We start from the raw sequence: 17,120 nt of genomic DNA, 5'->3' as shown, positions 1-17,120 counted from the left end.
ATGTGCATGTGTGTGGACTACCGTTCGTTGAACAAAAAATTAATAAAGAACAGATATTCCATTCCAAGGATAGATGAGTTGCTGGATGAATTACATTGCGCAATCTATTTTTTCGAAAATAGATCTTCGTTCTGGATACCATCAGATCCGTGTTGTGAGGTTTTCACACCATCGCCCCAAAACTTTGGGGACCCCCTTTTTTTCAGTCGCCCTAGCAAATTTTTTGAATTGTCCAAATTTTTTTGATTCTTTTGAAATTTTGAGCCTTGGACACCTTTAGGCCAATGAGAGAAGTTTAGCTTAGTTTCACTTGTTTCCAACTTGATATTCCAGAATGACCAATTTCATCCTTAGGCCAGACAAAATCTCAAAAGGCAATGTTTGGCAGGATAAAATTGTAAAATTTGTACTCAGACAATTTCTTTTGAAAATTTGGATAATTTTCAAAAAATGAAATTTTGTTAGATCTGAACTTTTTCTGGAAAATCTTGAAAAATTTTCGGTGAGAAAATTAATTTTTGTTATGATGAAAGCAAATTGCAAAATCAATTTTAGACTTTAGAGAAATAATTTTATTTGTGTTAAAATGCTAAAATTGCTTAGCTAAATTGATTGGAATTAAAATTGCAAAATTTGGCTTTAAATGGATTAAAATTGCCTTGAAAACTTTTTAGTCTTTAATGAAATTAATAATTTAATATTGAGAAATGGCTTTTGGCTAGCCAAAATCCAATTTTAATGACGTATTAATTACTGAATCTTCAGTAAATGGAAATATTTAACACCTCTAAGGCATTATTTATTTTCTTTTGCAATTTTGGTCCAAATGGCAATTTAAAAAGTTAATTTTCATCATGGCAAAATTAATTTTGGTTAAGTATTTAATTGTGGGCCATAATTTTGCATTAATTATTTGTTTTTCCTTCTCCTAGGGTTCAAGCTGGCCAGCTAGGGAGGGTTTGTGGAGTTGGCTATTAGAGGAAACTCCTTCCTCTTCTTTCCTCACTCATCTTCTCGTCCTTGCTTTTGGGCGATTTTTATTTAAGGGCAGATTTCTCCATTTTTGGGAGAATTTCTTCTTGGAGCAGCTCTTTGGTGTTGGGCGATTTTCCTTGCAAGGCAGTTTTTTCTCCATTTTTGGTGATTTCCTTAAGGGCGGATTTGGCCCTTGTCTTGGGCAATTTTTGGTGGGAACACAAATTTTTCATGGTATTGGCAATTTTTTGCAAGTTTTGATTTTTTTGCAAGGAGCTGCAATTTTTGCCCTAGGTTGGGCAATTTTATTTGGAGGTGAATTACATGGTAAAATTCTGATTTGGAAAGGATTTGAAGTTCTTGAGGTTTGATCCTAAATTCCGAAAACTCATTGTCCGGCTATTGGTTAAGGTGAATTTTAATCATTTAGAGTTGAAAGGGGTCCTTAAATTGACATCCTTCTTTCGTTCTAATCTAAGGATTGCTTCCCTTGGTTCTGCTAGCCTTCTGGTCCACCACTCTACCATCCCGTAATAGGGCGATGAGTTGGAGGATGTTAATGCAAGTAAGAATCCCAAGCAGACAAACACTAAGAAAGAGAAAGAGGATATGATGCCCAAAACACCTTTCTTCTCGAAAATGAAGTGAATAACCAACACCAATATCAGTACAGTAGACATGATACGAAGGAAGGACAGACTAAAGGAAGGATAATCCCCCCTGGCAAAGAGGATACAAAGGGCGGTGGTACATTGCAGCCCAAGCGTTGACACTTCCATTTCAACCATGCTGAGCGACGTTGGGATGGCACTTGATTTTGAAGACATCAAAGAAGAGGATATCAATGAGACAGGATTTGGATCGAGATTGGATGAGCTAAGAAAGGTTGCTATCAAAAGTAAGCATCTGAACACCCTTTCCTCCCTAAATTCTTTTAGTGGATTTGCGAAAGAATATGAGAAAGATCATGAAAGGATACTACAAGCAGCAAGCAGCGTGGTGAAATCAGCAAAACTTTGGATGAAGCACACACCTTGTCCTTCTATGGAGGAAGTCAACGAAAGTCTTGCTAAGTTCATTGCCTTAGCTAAGGAAATGAAAGAAAAGGGAAGAGTTATATTTCAAGATCATTTGATGTAAGCCCAAGTGGCAATTTCTCTTTCTTCTAGAATAGGACAAGTGTCTATTTTTGATTAGCCACCATTTTGGTGCCTTCTAATTGCTTGCCACTCTTTGCACTTTTTTCATTGGTCCATTGATGAGGTGGCAGCTTCTCATTGGCCGATGGGGTGGCAACCCTAATTAGGGTATTGAGGATCCAATCTGGATCGTTGATATTGTTTTGATCTCCACTGTCCATTGTATTTTTGGCTCTTATATAAGACCATTTGCTCTCATTTGTAAATTGTCGAAGAAATTGTTGCTAAGATAATACCAAAATCACTCTCTTTTTCATTGTTGTGACTTGCATGGTGATTAAGAACATTGGGTGTTATTGCATGGTTTCTACATCCACATAGTTAGATTTCTTTTCAAGTTGTTAAAGTTGGTTGCATTCCAAGTTGTTTAAGCAGGGTTAAAGTAGATGAATAGTTGCATGGTAGCATTAGTAGATGTTTGATAGGGATCAATACTAGACCACTAGCATCTTAGTGGCTTGTTGGGAAGCTTTGTGTGGGAAACTAGTTTACTTTCCTTTGAATCCTTGCATCTATGGAGGTGGGGCCATTGGTTAACCTTCATTAGATTCGATCCTCATCCATTTACCAACCTTCCATTCATAAGAGTAGGAGTAGAATAGTGAGTAGCTAGGTAGTCAAAGTTTAGAGAAGGAAGTTAGAGAAGTAAATCAAGTATCATAACACCCATTCACCCTCCACCACCATCGCTTTCCCATCAACATCATCATTGGCAGACACATCCTACATTATCACCACCATCAACATTATCTACCACCCGCATATTTCACAAACCCATCACCATCACCATCATTCCACCAAAGTCCAAGTCATCCTTGAATGAACAACGTAAGGCCGCCTATGTGATTACCAGCAAATCACATCAATAAACTGAGCCAGTATCCACAAGAGTAAGGAACATTGGAGTTATTCTCATATTCCATGAGCAATAACTTTTCATGATTGGAATTGTATGTTTGATACTCCGTATCGGATATCCAATTATTAATATGTTATGTAGTGATACAAAACTTGCATCAACATTATTTGGAGCTATAAGGAGGGCTGAATTCAAATTCATTCTTGAGGAAATTGGAGCATTGGTGAGGCACATGCCCTCTATCGTCGCGCCATCAACATTATCTGGCGCTAGAAGGAGGGCTAAATGATTTTCATTCTTGGATCAACTTGGAAATTCATAGCAGAGATTGAGGAGGAATGAACTTTCAAAGCTAGATTTGAGATAAGAGATCTCTTTAAAAGTGAAAATCAAAAAAATCAAAAAAATAAGAAAAATTCAAAAAATTCAAAAAGAAGAAAAAAGGTTTCTCAATGGATAGGCGAGTGGATGTTCATCCCATTTGGTTTGATTTGAAAAAAAGGTTACCTCCATTGAATTTGTCTCAACTTGCAGCACCAGGGAAGTGTAGGATGCATGATACTACAGATCACAGGGAGATGGATTGTTTGGTGTTTCTCTTAAGAGTGGACTTGGCACTAAGAGGAAAATTTTCTTTTTCACAAATACATGAGCCTATGGTCTTTGTCCATTCAGAGGAAGATTTTCTTGATTTCAAAGAAGATATCAATAGGGAACCAAAAAACACATGTGGAAAAAGTTATTGGTGCCATACACATAGTCTCATATATTTAGAGTCTACTTGCCCATCTTGCCAAGACACCATTGACTTGGTCAAGTTTCAATTGGGTTGGTATGAGGAAATATTAGTAGGGGGTGGTAAACATTTCTTTCAGCTTTCAAGTTGCACACCGAAGAATGAAGAGGTTGAGATTTATCAAGATGATATGGTTGACTCTAATGTTCAAGATAACCAAGTGGATGAACTTTCACACATTATATCATGAGGTGGAGAGGTTGACAAGAAAATTGAGAAAACAATTGAATTTATCCAAGAGAGAGAAAGTGTTACATCCCAATTTTTGACCTAGCTTGAAATATAGATGTTGAAGTTCACATGAAGTCAGTTGGTAGTTTAATTTGATATAATCTTGCAAAATGGTAAGATAGTCGTTATGATTTCAAGTGAAGATGACATGCTAGTTATTCGTTAATCGCGAATTTATGGAATTAAGACGAAAGGTTAACTAATATGATTATTTATAATTTATAATTTAATTACAGAGAAATTCCTTGCAGGGAGCTTGTCGAAGGGGTGGAAGCATTGTTAGAAAACAATTAGGTAGGGCATCACCATCATTGGACAAACAGGTAGAGGACCAAGCGATTTGTAACAGGACTCATCTCTGGAACTGCATGAGTTGTTAATAATTAATTAAATTTAATTAATTAAGTTTAAATATAAACATTTCTTAAAAGATTTTAAATTATCTTTCATCGTATTATTTTTAATAATAGTTTATATATGTGCATTTGAATATAAAAATATTTTGGCATCTTTATATGTTAATAAATTAATAGAATGATGTACTTTCAAATTATAATAATATTTGTGTTATTTTCACTTTCCAGCTCTATTATTTCTAATTTAATATTCTTTAATGTTAGCACTTAGTCATCGATTTAAACATTAACTAATATTAATAAAACTTTTTCACCTTTGTTCCAACGATTCATTTTTCCATTTGATGGAATTAAAAGCGCATTTGAGTCTTGTATTGGTAGAAGCTGAAAAGCCATTCATTATCTTTTTATATGGTTGCCTTGTCATTTTCAAATATCACCAACAAGATACCCGTCTGTTCTTGTTTTTGCCATAGTCTCAGAACCTCACTATTTTGCAACCCGAGTTTGTTTATTTGCCTTGTATCCTGTTATATCCGTCTCAAATTCTTCTTTTGCAAATACGTTTAACACCCTACTAAGATCCGTCGTCCATTTTGCAAAATGTTATCACCTGCAACATCATTCCTGCCTAGAGCGATATCATACCTCTGAGCTTACATGAGATCAATCTTGCACATCATTGAACAACGGATTGAGCGGGTATTTGAAGAGTTCACAAAGTAGGGCACACAGTAATCCGTAGCCAAGTAAAGATGTGCTAAATCGTTTTTAACTTCTTTCACTCACGTTTTCTTGTCTTTTCTGGGTTGGGTTGACACAAAATGTAAGAGTTGTGTGCATAGAATAGAGTCCTAATGTTTACCTTGTGCTCAGAATATTAGAAAATGCCAACAGAGCTTGTTTACATGATTACTAATAAAGTAGTTGATGCTTATGATAGAAGCCGATAAAGGAAGTAATAAAACTTTATGTTCTCATCTTATTCATTGTCTGATATTACCAATTGCCATCACTGAATTCAAAAACTACTTTTGAATTCATACCATACCTTTATCAAACCACGTATGTGTTAAATTTGTAGATTTTGTCATGAAAAGCTATGTTCTCAAACAAACAAATAGTAATAATGATCAACTATGAATACCAAGGAAATTCTGAGAATGTAGAGTCTTAATTTTATGAATAGGTATAAGATGTAACGGTTTAGGCACCGAGGAGACACGATCTAAAGATCTGTTGATGGTATGTGAGTGCAATGAATTGTTCTTTTCTAGTTTGCAAGTTGGATATAATATGAGTTCATTTGTTGTATCTGTGTGTATTGAGAATTTGTTTTTCAAGGATATAGATATTGAAAATTGGTTGAAGATATAAGCGTAGGAGACAAGTAAGAATGTTGCCGAATTTAGAATGGCCAATCGTGTTTTTCTTTCTAATGCAACTGTTGAATCAAGAATGTTCAATGTGTCTCTTTTTCATTAATATAATTGTAGACTGAATTGGGGTGGTCAGTAAAAGAATTCTAGTTCTTGGAAAATTGGCTTAAACCATAAATGTTTCTTTATTCATAAGAGAGTATTAAACATGTATAAAAGATATGGATATGCAATGAAAAACTGTGATTAACTAATTCAGTTCAGAATCTATTACAAACATTCACCCTGCAAGAGTGAATTTATTAATATTAAACAAGCACCTGGAAATCACGGGCTTGGAGGCCTGATGAGGTTGAGGAGGCGTGAGGAAAGATTCATCAACAATAAGAACCAGTAATATTAGTTATGACATTTTAATATATATCATTTAATATGAATTAATAATAGCTCATGCATATTCCTGTTATGATGATCTCCTGCTGCCAAGTCGTATGGCATGTTATATATCATGATGCCCTGTGAATGGTAAGATGTTCCCTGTCAATTTCGGGTAGGGAGGGCCTTTCTCGTTAGAGATCATGTGGGGATATATATATTGTGGTCTGAGGTTGGGTGGTAAAGCCCCTGGGAATGTTTCACCTCTCTCAAGATGTCAGATATGCGTCAAACAGAGATAAGCCATGAAATCAATTGTTTATCGGAAACAGGTATTATCATTTTTGTTTATGAGAAGGTAAGATTAAATTGAGGTATTTCATTGTTATCATCATTTTACTTCATATAAATGAATATTGAATATGAGTAATTATCTAATCTTGAGAAATTGTCATAGATAAGCAATCAGAAGGAAAAGAAATTCGAAGCCCTAATTGATTGCGTGACAGCTGGAACCTTAATTGATATGGTGGTATTGGAAGCCCTAACTGAATCTGTAGTATCAAAAACCCTACTTGAATTCGTGGTTGTGAAAGCCCTAAATTGAATCCGTCGTCGCAAAAACCCTAGATAAAATCCATTGTCGCGGAAGCCCTAAATTGAATCCATGGTTGCAGAAGCCCTAAGTGGTAAAGTAGTACTAGAAGCCCTAAATAAACCAATGGTAATTGATGCCCTAATTGGTAAGATGATATGTGATGCCCTAATTTAAGTTATATTGGTATTTAGTGGTATTCATCAAATGATTTTTGAGATAGCAGTCGATTTGAGAAATTGTTATAGTATATTTGTGGACTAACCCGGATGGTTGCAAAAGCATACTTAGATGAATTTCAGTCTCAGTTTTTCCGAGGTATGTGATTTCAATTTTTGAAGTAATTTCATTAAAAGGTATTTCAAGTATTTAGTTAAGAAATTTTGTTTAACTGACTTTAACGGTAATCTTCTTCACATGAATAGGAATGATGTAACTGCCTTTTTATGAAGTCGAAGTTAAAACTATATTCTATGCTTATGATAGATGTTAAAATTAGACGCGGGAAAATCGTATGTTACAGAAAGGATAGTAGGAAAAGGTCAATAGGTGAAGACACACGAAGAACTACAAATGGAACATCAGAAGGTGGATGAGGAGGAAATCTTTGGTGAGCCTTCATGCATGATTCAAGGGGTGACTCTTGAAGATGGGTTGCGAGAAGTTTCAAATATCCTTAAAGAGGAAGATAATAAAGTGGGTGAGTTGAACAAGGAATTACAAGATATCACAAGAGAGTTTAAAAATAAGGAAAATTTTGATAAACCAATACAATATGCTATCTCCACCACATTCTTTGGGGGGATGCTTGAAGATCCTACAAAGAAATACAAAATGAGTCATCACCTAAGGCCTTTCAAGGTGATCAAGTTGTTGCAGGTGGCATGATTCACCATCAACTTCGACCCCCAGAAATTTTGCCACTTGAAATGGAAGTTGATGGGCAATTCTCAAAGATGTATGATGGTTCTCCTATCAGTCTTGAAGGTACTATGTTCGGTGAGAGTCTATATAAAGAATGGCAAGATGTTCCTAAAGAGAGTTCAAAGGAAAATTACATGCTAGATGATGAAGCTCCTATTGACGAAGATATGCAAGGATTGTTAAGTGGTGATCAAGTTGCTCCCTTGAAGAGCAAAAATAAAGAACAATTTGGGTTGATGCTACAGTTGCATGTTGTGTTTGAGCAACTTGGAGAGGTGTTTGGTGGGGAGAATATCAAAATATTCTTAATTTTTGAGGATACACTTGAGGAGATTCACAAGGATTCATGGTTCACTGTTCATAGGGACAAGCCCCCAAAGGCGATATTTCATGAGCTTGATTCCAAGTTTGATCTTGCTTGGACTACCAATGAGTTCGGTGTTGATGCTATTGGGATGGTTCACCACCAACTTCAACTTCCTAAGGACGTGGAGCATTTGCAGGTTCCATTTGAATTTGGGTCGTGCCAGGTTGTTTCTTTCCGTGCTCTTAAAGATGAAAGGTTTGAAAGTTTTTATTTTGATTATGGAAATTTTGGAGAAACAAATTGTATTTGGATTAATCATGGACCCTATGAGTTGCCTCAATTGTTGGTCTTGCATGTTAATTTTCTAGAGTTTGAGTTTGAGGTGATCAAATTTTTTTCAGAGTACAAGGATGAGTTTGCGAGATTGAGAACTATCACCCAAACCTTGTTACTTTTGAACATCTTGAGAAACCATGTTAGGTCGAGTGTATATATTAGATCGGTTAGTGTTGTCCCTTTAGAGTCTTGTACATTGTTAGGGTAAGTTTGTCTTGGACCATTTGGTTCAGGGGAGTAGTTTAGTTTCCTTTCAGTTGGGTAGACTAAAGTTTCCCTTTCAGTTGGTTAGAGTAGTTTTCTTTTAGTTGTTTAGTTTTGGTTAGGGTAGTTTTCTTTCAGCTGCTTAGTTTAGGTGATGTGAGGGAGCTCGAATTTGATTTGTATTAGGTCATTTGACTTGAGATCTTTTAGCTTCCTTAGTGAGAGAGTTTTGGTTTGAGGCCTTTGCAAGTGCAAAGGGGGATCCATGTTATCACTCATGGGTGAGGTATATAGATTTTACATTTTCGGTGACAAAATAGAGTCTGTCTTGTTCATTTCTCGAGTATATTTGATGAGGTTCAGAGGTTAAAGGATGTGTTTAGTTGTTGGTCTATGTTAGGACTTGTACTAAATTTGGGTTAGACTCGATAGAGGTTCTTGAGTTATTTTTGACATGGTTACAACATTCTACTCACATTTAATTGCTCTGAGTTCTTAGTGTTTTGAAGTGAAATTGGACTTAGTAAAAATCATACACCTGCTTCAACGCCATTGTGCTCTTCCAAACCCTCCGCAAGCTTCATTGCCTGCAAACCAAACAAAAGATTGAAAAAAAAGAGAAAAAAGAGAAAATATCATGAGAAAAGAGAAAAAGCAGTATCAAAGTGAAAATAAAGATGAAATTTGGTTCAAGGGTGTGCAATCATCTCTGTCGGTGCTATAAAATAATCACTAAAGGTAGAATCATGATTGTGGTGCCATAGCGATAACTCCGTCGGGGCTATGGACGCTTGGCTGGCAGCGAGAAGGAAGTTAGAGAAGTAAGTTAAGTATCAGAACACACCCATTCACCCTCCACCACCATCACTTTCCCATCAACATCATCATTGGCAGACACATCCTACATCGTCACCACCATCAACATTATCTGCCACCCGCATATTTCACAAACCCATCACCGTCACCATCATTCCACCAAAGTCCAAGTCATCCTTGAATGAACAATGTAAGGCTGCCTATGTGATTACCAACAAATCACATCGATAAACTAAGCGAGTATCCACAAAAGTAAGGAACATTGGAGTTATTCTCATATCCCATGAGCAATAACTTTTCAAGAGAGGAATTGTATGTTTGATACTCCGTATCGGATATCCAATTACTAATATGTTATGTAGTGATACAAAACTCGCATCAACAATCCACATGAGGAAGGAAGACGTAGAAAAGACGGCCTTTCATTGTCACTATGGGCATTATGAGTTTTTGGTCATGCTTTTCGAATTGACAAATGCACCTGCTACATTTCAATCATGCATGAATCACATCTTCAACAAACAATTGTGTAAGTATTTATTGGTATTTTTTGATGATCTTATTTATAGCAAGACATGGGAGGAGCACCTGAAGCATCTGGATGAAGTCCTAAGGATCATAGAGGAGCAGTTTTTGTTTGCCAAGCAATCCAAGTGTGAATTCGGTATGATAGAAATACTGTACCTAGGGCATGTTGTCAGTAAATACAGAGTTCAAGTTCATCAGGAGAAGATTCAAGCTATCCTTGATTGGCCTCCCCCAAAATTGCTCATGGATTTTTCGGACTGTGTAGTTATTACTAGAGGTTCGTTAAAGGATTCTCTCAGCTTTGCAGACCCTTAATAAATCTAGCAAGGGGTCTTTCCACTGGAATGAAAAGGCACAACTCACTTTTGATAAGTTGAAAGAGTCAATGAGCACTTGTCTCATACTTGTATTACTTGATTTCACTCGACCGTTCATTTTGGAGTGCGATGCGTTCGGAGAAGGCATTAGCGCAGTACTAATGCAAGATAGACACCCATAGCTTATGAGAGCAGGAAGCTTACAAAGATAGAATGCCTATATTCCATCTATGAGAAAGAGATGTTGGCCATCGTTCATGCACTAACCAAGTTCCGGCAGTATCTGGCAGGTGCCAAGTTTGTTGTCTGTATGGATCACAAGAGTTTGAGATATTGTTTGGAGCAACAGGACTTGAACAAGAGGCAACAAAAATGGGTAAGCAAGGTTTAGGCTTTTGATTTTAACATTGAATATGTGAAAGGGAAAACAATGTGGTTGCAGATGCCTTGTCCAGGAAACCTGCCATTTGCTCACTAAACCAGATTTCAGCTGACTGGAAGGCACATCTGTTGGTAGAATACTCTAAAAACACATTTTCCTATTGTTCGTCTAATATCAACTGCCAAATATCAATGAATTACTCAATTCTTGGATTGGATAGTAACTGTATGTGCATGTTGTTCAATTCTCATGCTTGTCTTCGTAGGAGTCAAATCAGTTTCCTACATATAGCTAACGGCACTATGTTGCTAGAGGCTGCTGAATTCACTAAGCAGTTGCGTAAAAGCTTTCCAAAAATCCTACAAGGTTGTAGGAAGGGACTGGTTCATCTTTTCCTTGGTAGAAAACAACTCGACTCTCTTTGAGAACAATAGGTTTTGTTTACTTTTCCTTCATATTATTAGCACTTTCCATTCTCATTGGGGTTTCACTTTTCAATTTTATACCGAATTTTGGTTGGTTCTTCACCCCTGTTGCATTCTGGGTTGTATTTGATGAACTCCTTGCAACATGACTGGATCCGGTGTATCTTGAGAGACTTTAGGTGCATCTGGAGCAATGTAAGATGTACACTGAGCAACATTTTGAAATCCTTGATGACCAATTTTCTGCCTTTCCTTCATTGTACAAAATTTCAATGCAAGGAGAAACTCCTTTCATTGGCCCTGCAAGCATTTTATCTAGAAGTAACGATGAACACATTCATAGCCACTAGAAAAAGGATGCAATTATAGCTAAAAAATGAGACAACAATAGATTTTGGTATTCAATAGGACTCAATATGATATTTTTTTTTATTAGTACAGTACAATGTTGCAATTTATATTGTATAAAATGATTTAGGATTAAGAGCACCAATTTGAACAGATTCTTTACTTTTGAGTAGTGTGGCAACTAATATGTTTCTGTTCTATTTGTTTTACTCACGGTGCAGGATTTAGTTGAATCAAATCCAACTGAAGGAACGTTAGGAACACTGAGTTATGGTGAGAATAAAGATGCTTACAGCTGCTATATCTTTCAACAATATAGGAAACCCACCTGGATACATGAACCAGAGGCTTTGCCTTGCGTCCCAGGTAAATTCAGTTGCAATTCTTTTATAATAAGAAGTTGAGGAATAACCAGTTTATTTTGAATTTGTAAAAGGGGGCATTTAATTCTCTTTGGTCGTTATTGAAATCCAAGATCACAATGATTATCTTTTTATCATTTTTCATATTGATTTGCGGGAAGCTGTCAGGTCTTAGTCCGATCAAACAAGTAATTGAGAATTATATTTATGTATGGGAACCTTTTTGTTAATAGAATATTGGTGATAAGCGAAAATTTATAAGAAGAGCTCTTCCTTCAATCATAGCACGTAACAAATATGTACAGAGACATGAACCTATATTGCTTACTTTCATGACTATTGCTCTCATGTTAAACATGTTGCAGAGCCTCCAGATTTTGTCAGTCAACTTGATGATGAATGCAAGAGACATGCTTATCTTTGTACTGTCGATAAATATTTGCGGGTAATATTCTTTCCGAACTGCAGTTCTTCTATAAGGAGTGATAGGTGATGTTCACCAGTGATGGTAGTTTTCTACTTTGTAAGTTCCACGACTAGATATAATTTTTTTTTCATGCTTATTTAGCTTCTCACATGCTTGTTTATGGGTACAGAACATGTATGAATATGGCTCAAGATTGAGAAGAGATTTTCTGGCAACTAATGCAGTTTTGGAAAAAGTTTCTTGGTATTTTGGACAAAATGCAAACTGACAACAGTTTAGTCGACAACAAATAATTATTGGCAGTCAGCAAGATGGGGGTCCAAGCTCATTACAATTGAACACTAGATGTACCGTGAACATTCATGTGCTATTTAGCTGATGTAATATTAGAACTTTTGATGTCTTGTCTGATAAATGTCTTCCAGGTGGCATTCGCAATAAATGCTACTCAGGGTGCAACTTGACTGAGGTAAAAGGGAAGTCCAGAGAAATTTTGTTTCAAATAAAATAAAAAAATTCAAATTAGCTGCAATAAAATTGGAAGGCTGGATATAGGTTTCATATTTCCCATTTTTGGCTGCCTAAGCCTGTTAATCAACAGCTTAGGTGCATGAAGTGCAGCAGAAATTAAAAGAATGGAAACAGATAGCAGACTGAGATGGAGGTAAAAGAGTGTGTAAAGCCACATAGATTTTATAAAAATATCTCAATGGAAAAGAAACATTAAAATCTTTTAGTGCTCAATCTTTTAAGATACACATATAACAATGTTTATGAAAATCTGAAATTACCAGATATACTTAACAATTAACTCTACAATCATATTACCACCTAAGAGACAAAATGAACAAAAGATTTATTTATTAATATGTAAGAGAAGATGAACGAATGGCCATATTCATTTGTAGCCACGATGCAATATATATTAATGGGCTGTAACAGAGGAACAATGCAAACGCGTAAATATTTTCTCGAGCAATGAGTTTGGTAAATACCACGAGAAAGATGATATTTTGCATTTGTACATGGCCGAGTTTATGAGCAGGACAGAATTACTATATATAGTAGCGAGGCGTAGCTTCGTAAGCAAATAAACTCCATTTTCAAAGTTGATAAGATCTATTACACTTGCTATTATTTAAAAGATTTATTATTTTAATATCAAACCTGAAGTTTGATTGTGATAGGTACATGTTTTCATTGTTCAATTATCATTTGTGAGTCAAATTATCCATCCAAGTCCGAAAAATTCAAGCTGACCAAGTTACATAACAACTCCAAGTCTTAGACATGTCCAGGCCCAAAATGTCGAATTGTCTCTGTGTTCCAACTAGCTTCTCAATTTCAACTTCAAGGTTTAAATGAATAAATAAAAATAAAAATTAATATAATGAGAGGATTGCATGCTTTGAGCTCTGCTAGGGTTTAGTCTGTTGTACCTTTTTCTTCTTTTGAAACTTTGAGTCTCTCTGGTGTCATACTGCATTTATTGCAGCAAAGTTTACGGGTTTATTATGGCTTTGGCCAACTTTACACCAGCAGTTGATGTTGATGCTGGAGTTTTGGCAATGGGCATCCATGGCTCCTTTGAACAAGCACCCTCACAAGTTTGTTCCAAAGGTGTGTCATGTGGTATGACCTCTCTTGATGTTGTTCTTCTTGTTTAAGATTTTGCTAATGTTTGTGAGTGGCTCGAGAAGTTTACTTTGATAGGATTTTTTGTAGGGAGGGTTCCACCTAAAATCATGTTGTGATAGTGGTGGCCAAAACTTGGACTCCTCGCGGGGTTCAGCTTGATGACGTCCAAAACCTCAATAAGGGTTTTCTTCTATTTTGTTTTTCCAATCCCTCCCATGTTGAGGCTATCCTCAACCATTGGACTTGGTCTATTAGATCCTATTTGCTTCTTTTTCAGCCATGGTCTCGAGACTTTACCATCTCAAATGTTAAAAAGCTTAAGATCCCTGCCTATGTTGAGTTCCCATGTCTTCCTCTACCATGTTGGCCTTTCATGCAAACCCTTGTCAAAGTGGTTTGTCTGGAACCTGAGTGTTTCTATCATGCTCGTTTCCAAAAGAGGGTTTGTGTTAAAGTTGATTTATCTTCTGATCTCAAGGAGACCATTGATATTCAAGTGGGTGGTCATTGTTTTACCCAGAAAGTGCTATATTCGGAAATGCCAAACACTTGCTTAGGTGTCAATCCGCAAAGCATAAAATCAAGGATTGTCTATTAGGGCCCGTTTGGTGAGTAGAATAGGAATACGTATTCCAGAAATTTTGAATTCCTTGTTTGGATGCACCAAAACGGGATTGGAATACGAGGTAAAATAGGAATACGTATTCCAATTTTGGCCAAAAAATGGGGTTTTGCAATTCCATCCAAATAGGTGGTATTGGAATACGTATTCCTATTCCATTTTTATTTATTTTAGAAAACATAAATTTTCGGGTCTGTGAATTCCCATCAAATATTGGTTGAACCAAACGGAGAACAGGAATACATTCTATTCCAGAATACGTATTTCGGAATACGTATTCCTATTCCACTCACCAAACGGGCCCTTAGTTCTAAAAATGAATTCCCCTCCTAAGAAACTGACTCCCTAGACTTTTGAGAGTGCTAAAGCGGAAGAAGTGTGGACCATGGTGGTGCGTAAAGGCGAGCACATGTTGGTGTTTTCTTAGAAGCAACTTAGTCATTCGTTTTCTCAGCCATCTACAACATAACTGACTCAGCAAAAACCAACCTTGATTCAACCTTCGATGCTTCTTGTTTCAAACCCTGGACAATAGGGGGATATGTTAGTTGAGAGTTCTTTCTGCCTTGGGTGGATTCACACTTCTTAAGTTGCGTTGGTAGTAGCGACACATTCCTCTTCCTTGAGAAGGTCTGGCAACCCTTTTCAACGAGTTGATGATAATGGAGGTCCTATGAAGCAACAAGTAATCCCAGAGAGGATATCTTTCCTAGCTTTAGAATTGCTTTAGATTGCTTGCACAATAGTTTCTCCTCTCCTGAGGCCAAGGACAACATGCAAGTAGTTGATTGATGAATTACATCTCATGAAATGTTAGAGATCTCACAAAGCTCACCAAAAAGTATTTTGTAAGGGATATTGGTCAATGTGTTTCTAGCTTGGATGTTTTCTACATCCAAGAGTTTAATTTTTTGGGGTTCATGCTTTTTGTTGCATACCCCTTTATTTGGCTAGATAGCCTTGTTTTTCTTCCCAACATGAGGCTGGTCGAGGTGGAGTGTTACACTCATCTCCCCCTGTTGCCATTCTTCTATTGTTGATCATGGTTATGACTCCATGCAGATAATTGTTTGGATTTTGTTGTTATTTGACAAGCATTCTTTTCGAATAGTTAATGTTTATGCTCCCAATGATGTTGTTGAAAGATCAGACCTGTAGTAATGGGTGACAGGCTCTTTGCCACCTACTTACTACCTGGGTCATTCGTGGAGACTTCAATATGGTTGAGGTGGCTTCAAGATGAAATTTTACCTTTTTGTTGGCTATCTAGAGAACAAGAAGCTTAGATCTACATGTGAAATACGTTAGGCCTCTTTATCATAACATCAATTGTCATTGTCCTCATTCTTCCAACACACTTGGTGTAACTTTCAAGATGGCTTTGACAGGATCTTTAAAAGGCTAAATTGTGTCATGGTTCATAACTCAATTTAAAAAAAAAATAAAAATACAAATCAAGAGTTAACATGTCTTTTCTCTTGTTGATGTGACATTGTTAGAGCACCACCCCATCAAGTTTTGCATTGAATGATAAGCAACTTGAATGCCTCTAAGGCACAATTCTATCTAAACATGTTATTGCTTCATCATCAACCGACTATGACCCACAACCAAGAGTCTAGAACTTGGAGCCTATGCCAACTCAGCCAACTGGCTAGATTGCTTGGTGGAATGATGTCATCATTTGCATAACACTGCTGTTGTGCATTTATGGCAGGTAACTGGTTGTAACATGCATATTTTTTTTGAACAAGAATGCAACAACTAGTTTACTTTTTATTTTTTTGGATTAACACGATATAAATTTGATGAGACTAATTTCAGAAATAAACAATCCTTGAAATCATTAATGAAATTGCATAAACATAAACCTAAAACAACTGAAGAAAGTACACATATAAGAGCAACTTAAAAGATTTAGAAATGCAACATGTGATCTTAAACATTTGAGACTTACTAATAATCTAAAACATTTTTTCTATTATAAAGTAAATGAAGGAGAACTTACATTGTTTATGTAGCAGATGGAAATGGCTTCCATGAATGCCTTGTCCTCATCTTGGATGGGAAAAAGGCATCATTGGGGCATTTATCCACCCAACCATGGATCACTTTGATTCTCCCTTGCTCACTAAATTTTGAAGTGGGCCTGACCTTCCATAGGGGATGAGGTAAGAGAGGGAGCAAGTATTCTAGGAACTGACATGAGGGTTCCTACTATTCAGTTGGTCATACCCTCAACGACCTGTTGCTTGTTATTGACGCCTGATTGTAAATAGTATTCAGAATCACCTAGGTTGACCAACACTTTAATAGTGCACCCTAGCCAAGGATTTCAGTCTTATGAGGCTGACTTTCTACCCTATCCCACTTGCATAAAGTGTCAAGGATGAGAAAACAAATAGTTTAGGAAATCCCACACAATTGGTAGTCTTGGTTTTTTTTGGATCCATCTAAAGACCCCACCTTGTCTCAGTGAATATAGAACTTTTACCTTAACTGGTACCTTTAAAACTACATACTTGTTATTGTAAAGGTTGGATTCAATTCAGCAATATTGATTTGGAGAATAACACAATTCTACTTTCTTTGTCCTGACTGAACTGCTCAGTTTTTTGTCTATCTCCTTCATGATGGTGGTAACTTACTACTATTGTCTTTATCACTGATTCTTGAGGTAATACACCTTCTCAATGAGCACAGTTTCAATGAGTTTCAA

General features: G+C 36.4%; 1 protein-coding gene across 3 annotated transcripts in view; it reads left to right on the top strand.

Annotated features, from left to right (window-relative positions):
• The window catches only part of LOC149555031 (uncharacterized), a 170,865-nt gene extending 158,154 nt beyond the window's left edge, over positions 1–12,711 (top strand). For 2 of the 3 annotated variants that reach the window (XM_089829056.1, XM_089829058.1), the window contains 3 exons: positions 11,574–11,718; positions 12,080–12,159; positions 12,311–12,711. In XM_089829056.1, the coding sequence (XP_089685182.1) occupies positions 11,574–11,718; positions 12,080–12,159; positions 12,311–12,409 (324 nt within the window). In that variant the 3' untranslated portion in view covers positions 12,410–12,711. Of the gene's footprint in view, positions 1–11,573; positions 11,719–12,079; positions 12,238–12,310 lie in introns of all 3 variants that reach the window. The other variant, XM_089829057.1, reaches the window with a different exon arrangement.
• Positions 12,712–17,120: the final 4,409 nt, after the last annotated feature.

This window comes from Cupressus sempervirens, chromosome 5 (assembly GCF_028749045.1).
Source record: "Cupressus sempervirens isolate cs-2001-9-10 chromosome 5, ASM2874904v1, whole genome shotgun sequence".
Lineage (NCBI taxonomy): Eukaryota > Viridiplantae > Streptophyta > Pinopsida > Cupressales > Cupressaceae > Cupressus > Cupressus sempervirens.
The sequence above is the reverse complement of the archived record's forward strand: the minus strand, read 5'-3'. Positions and strand labels throughout refer to the sequence as shown.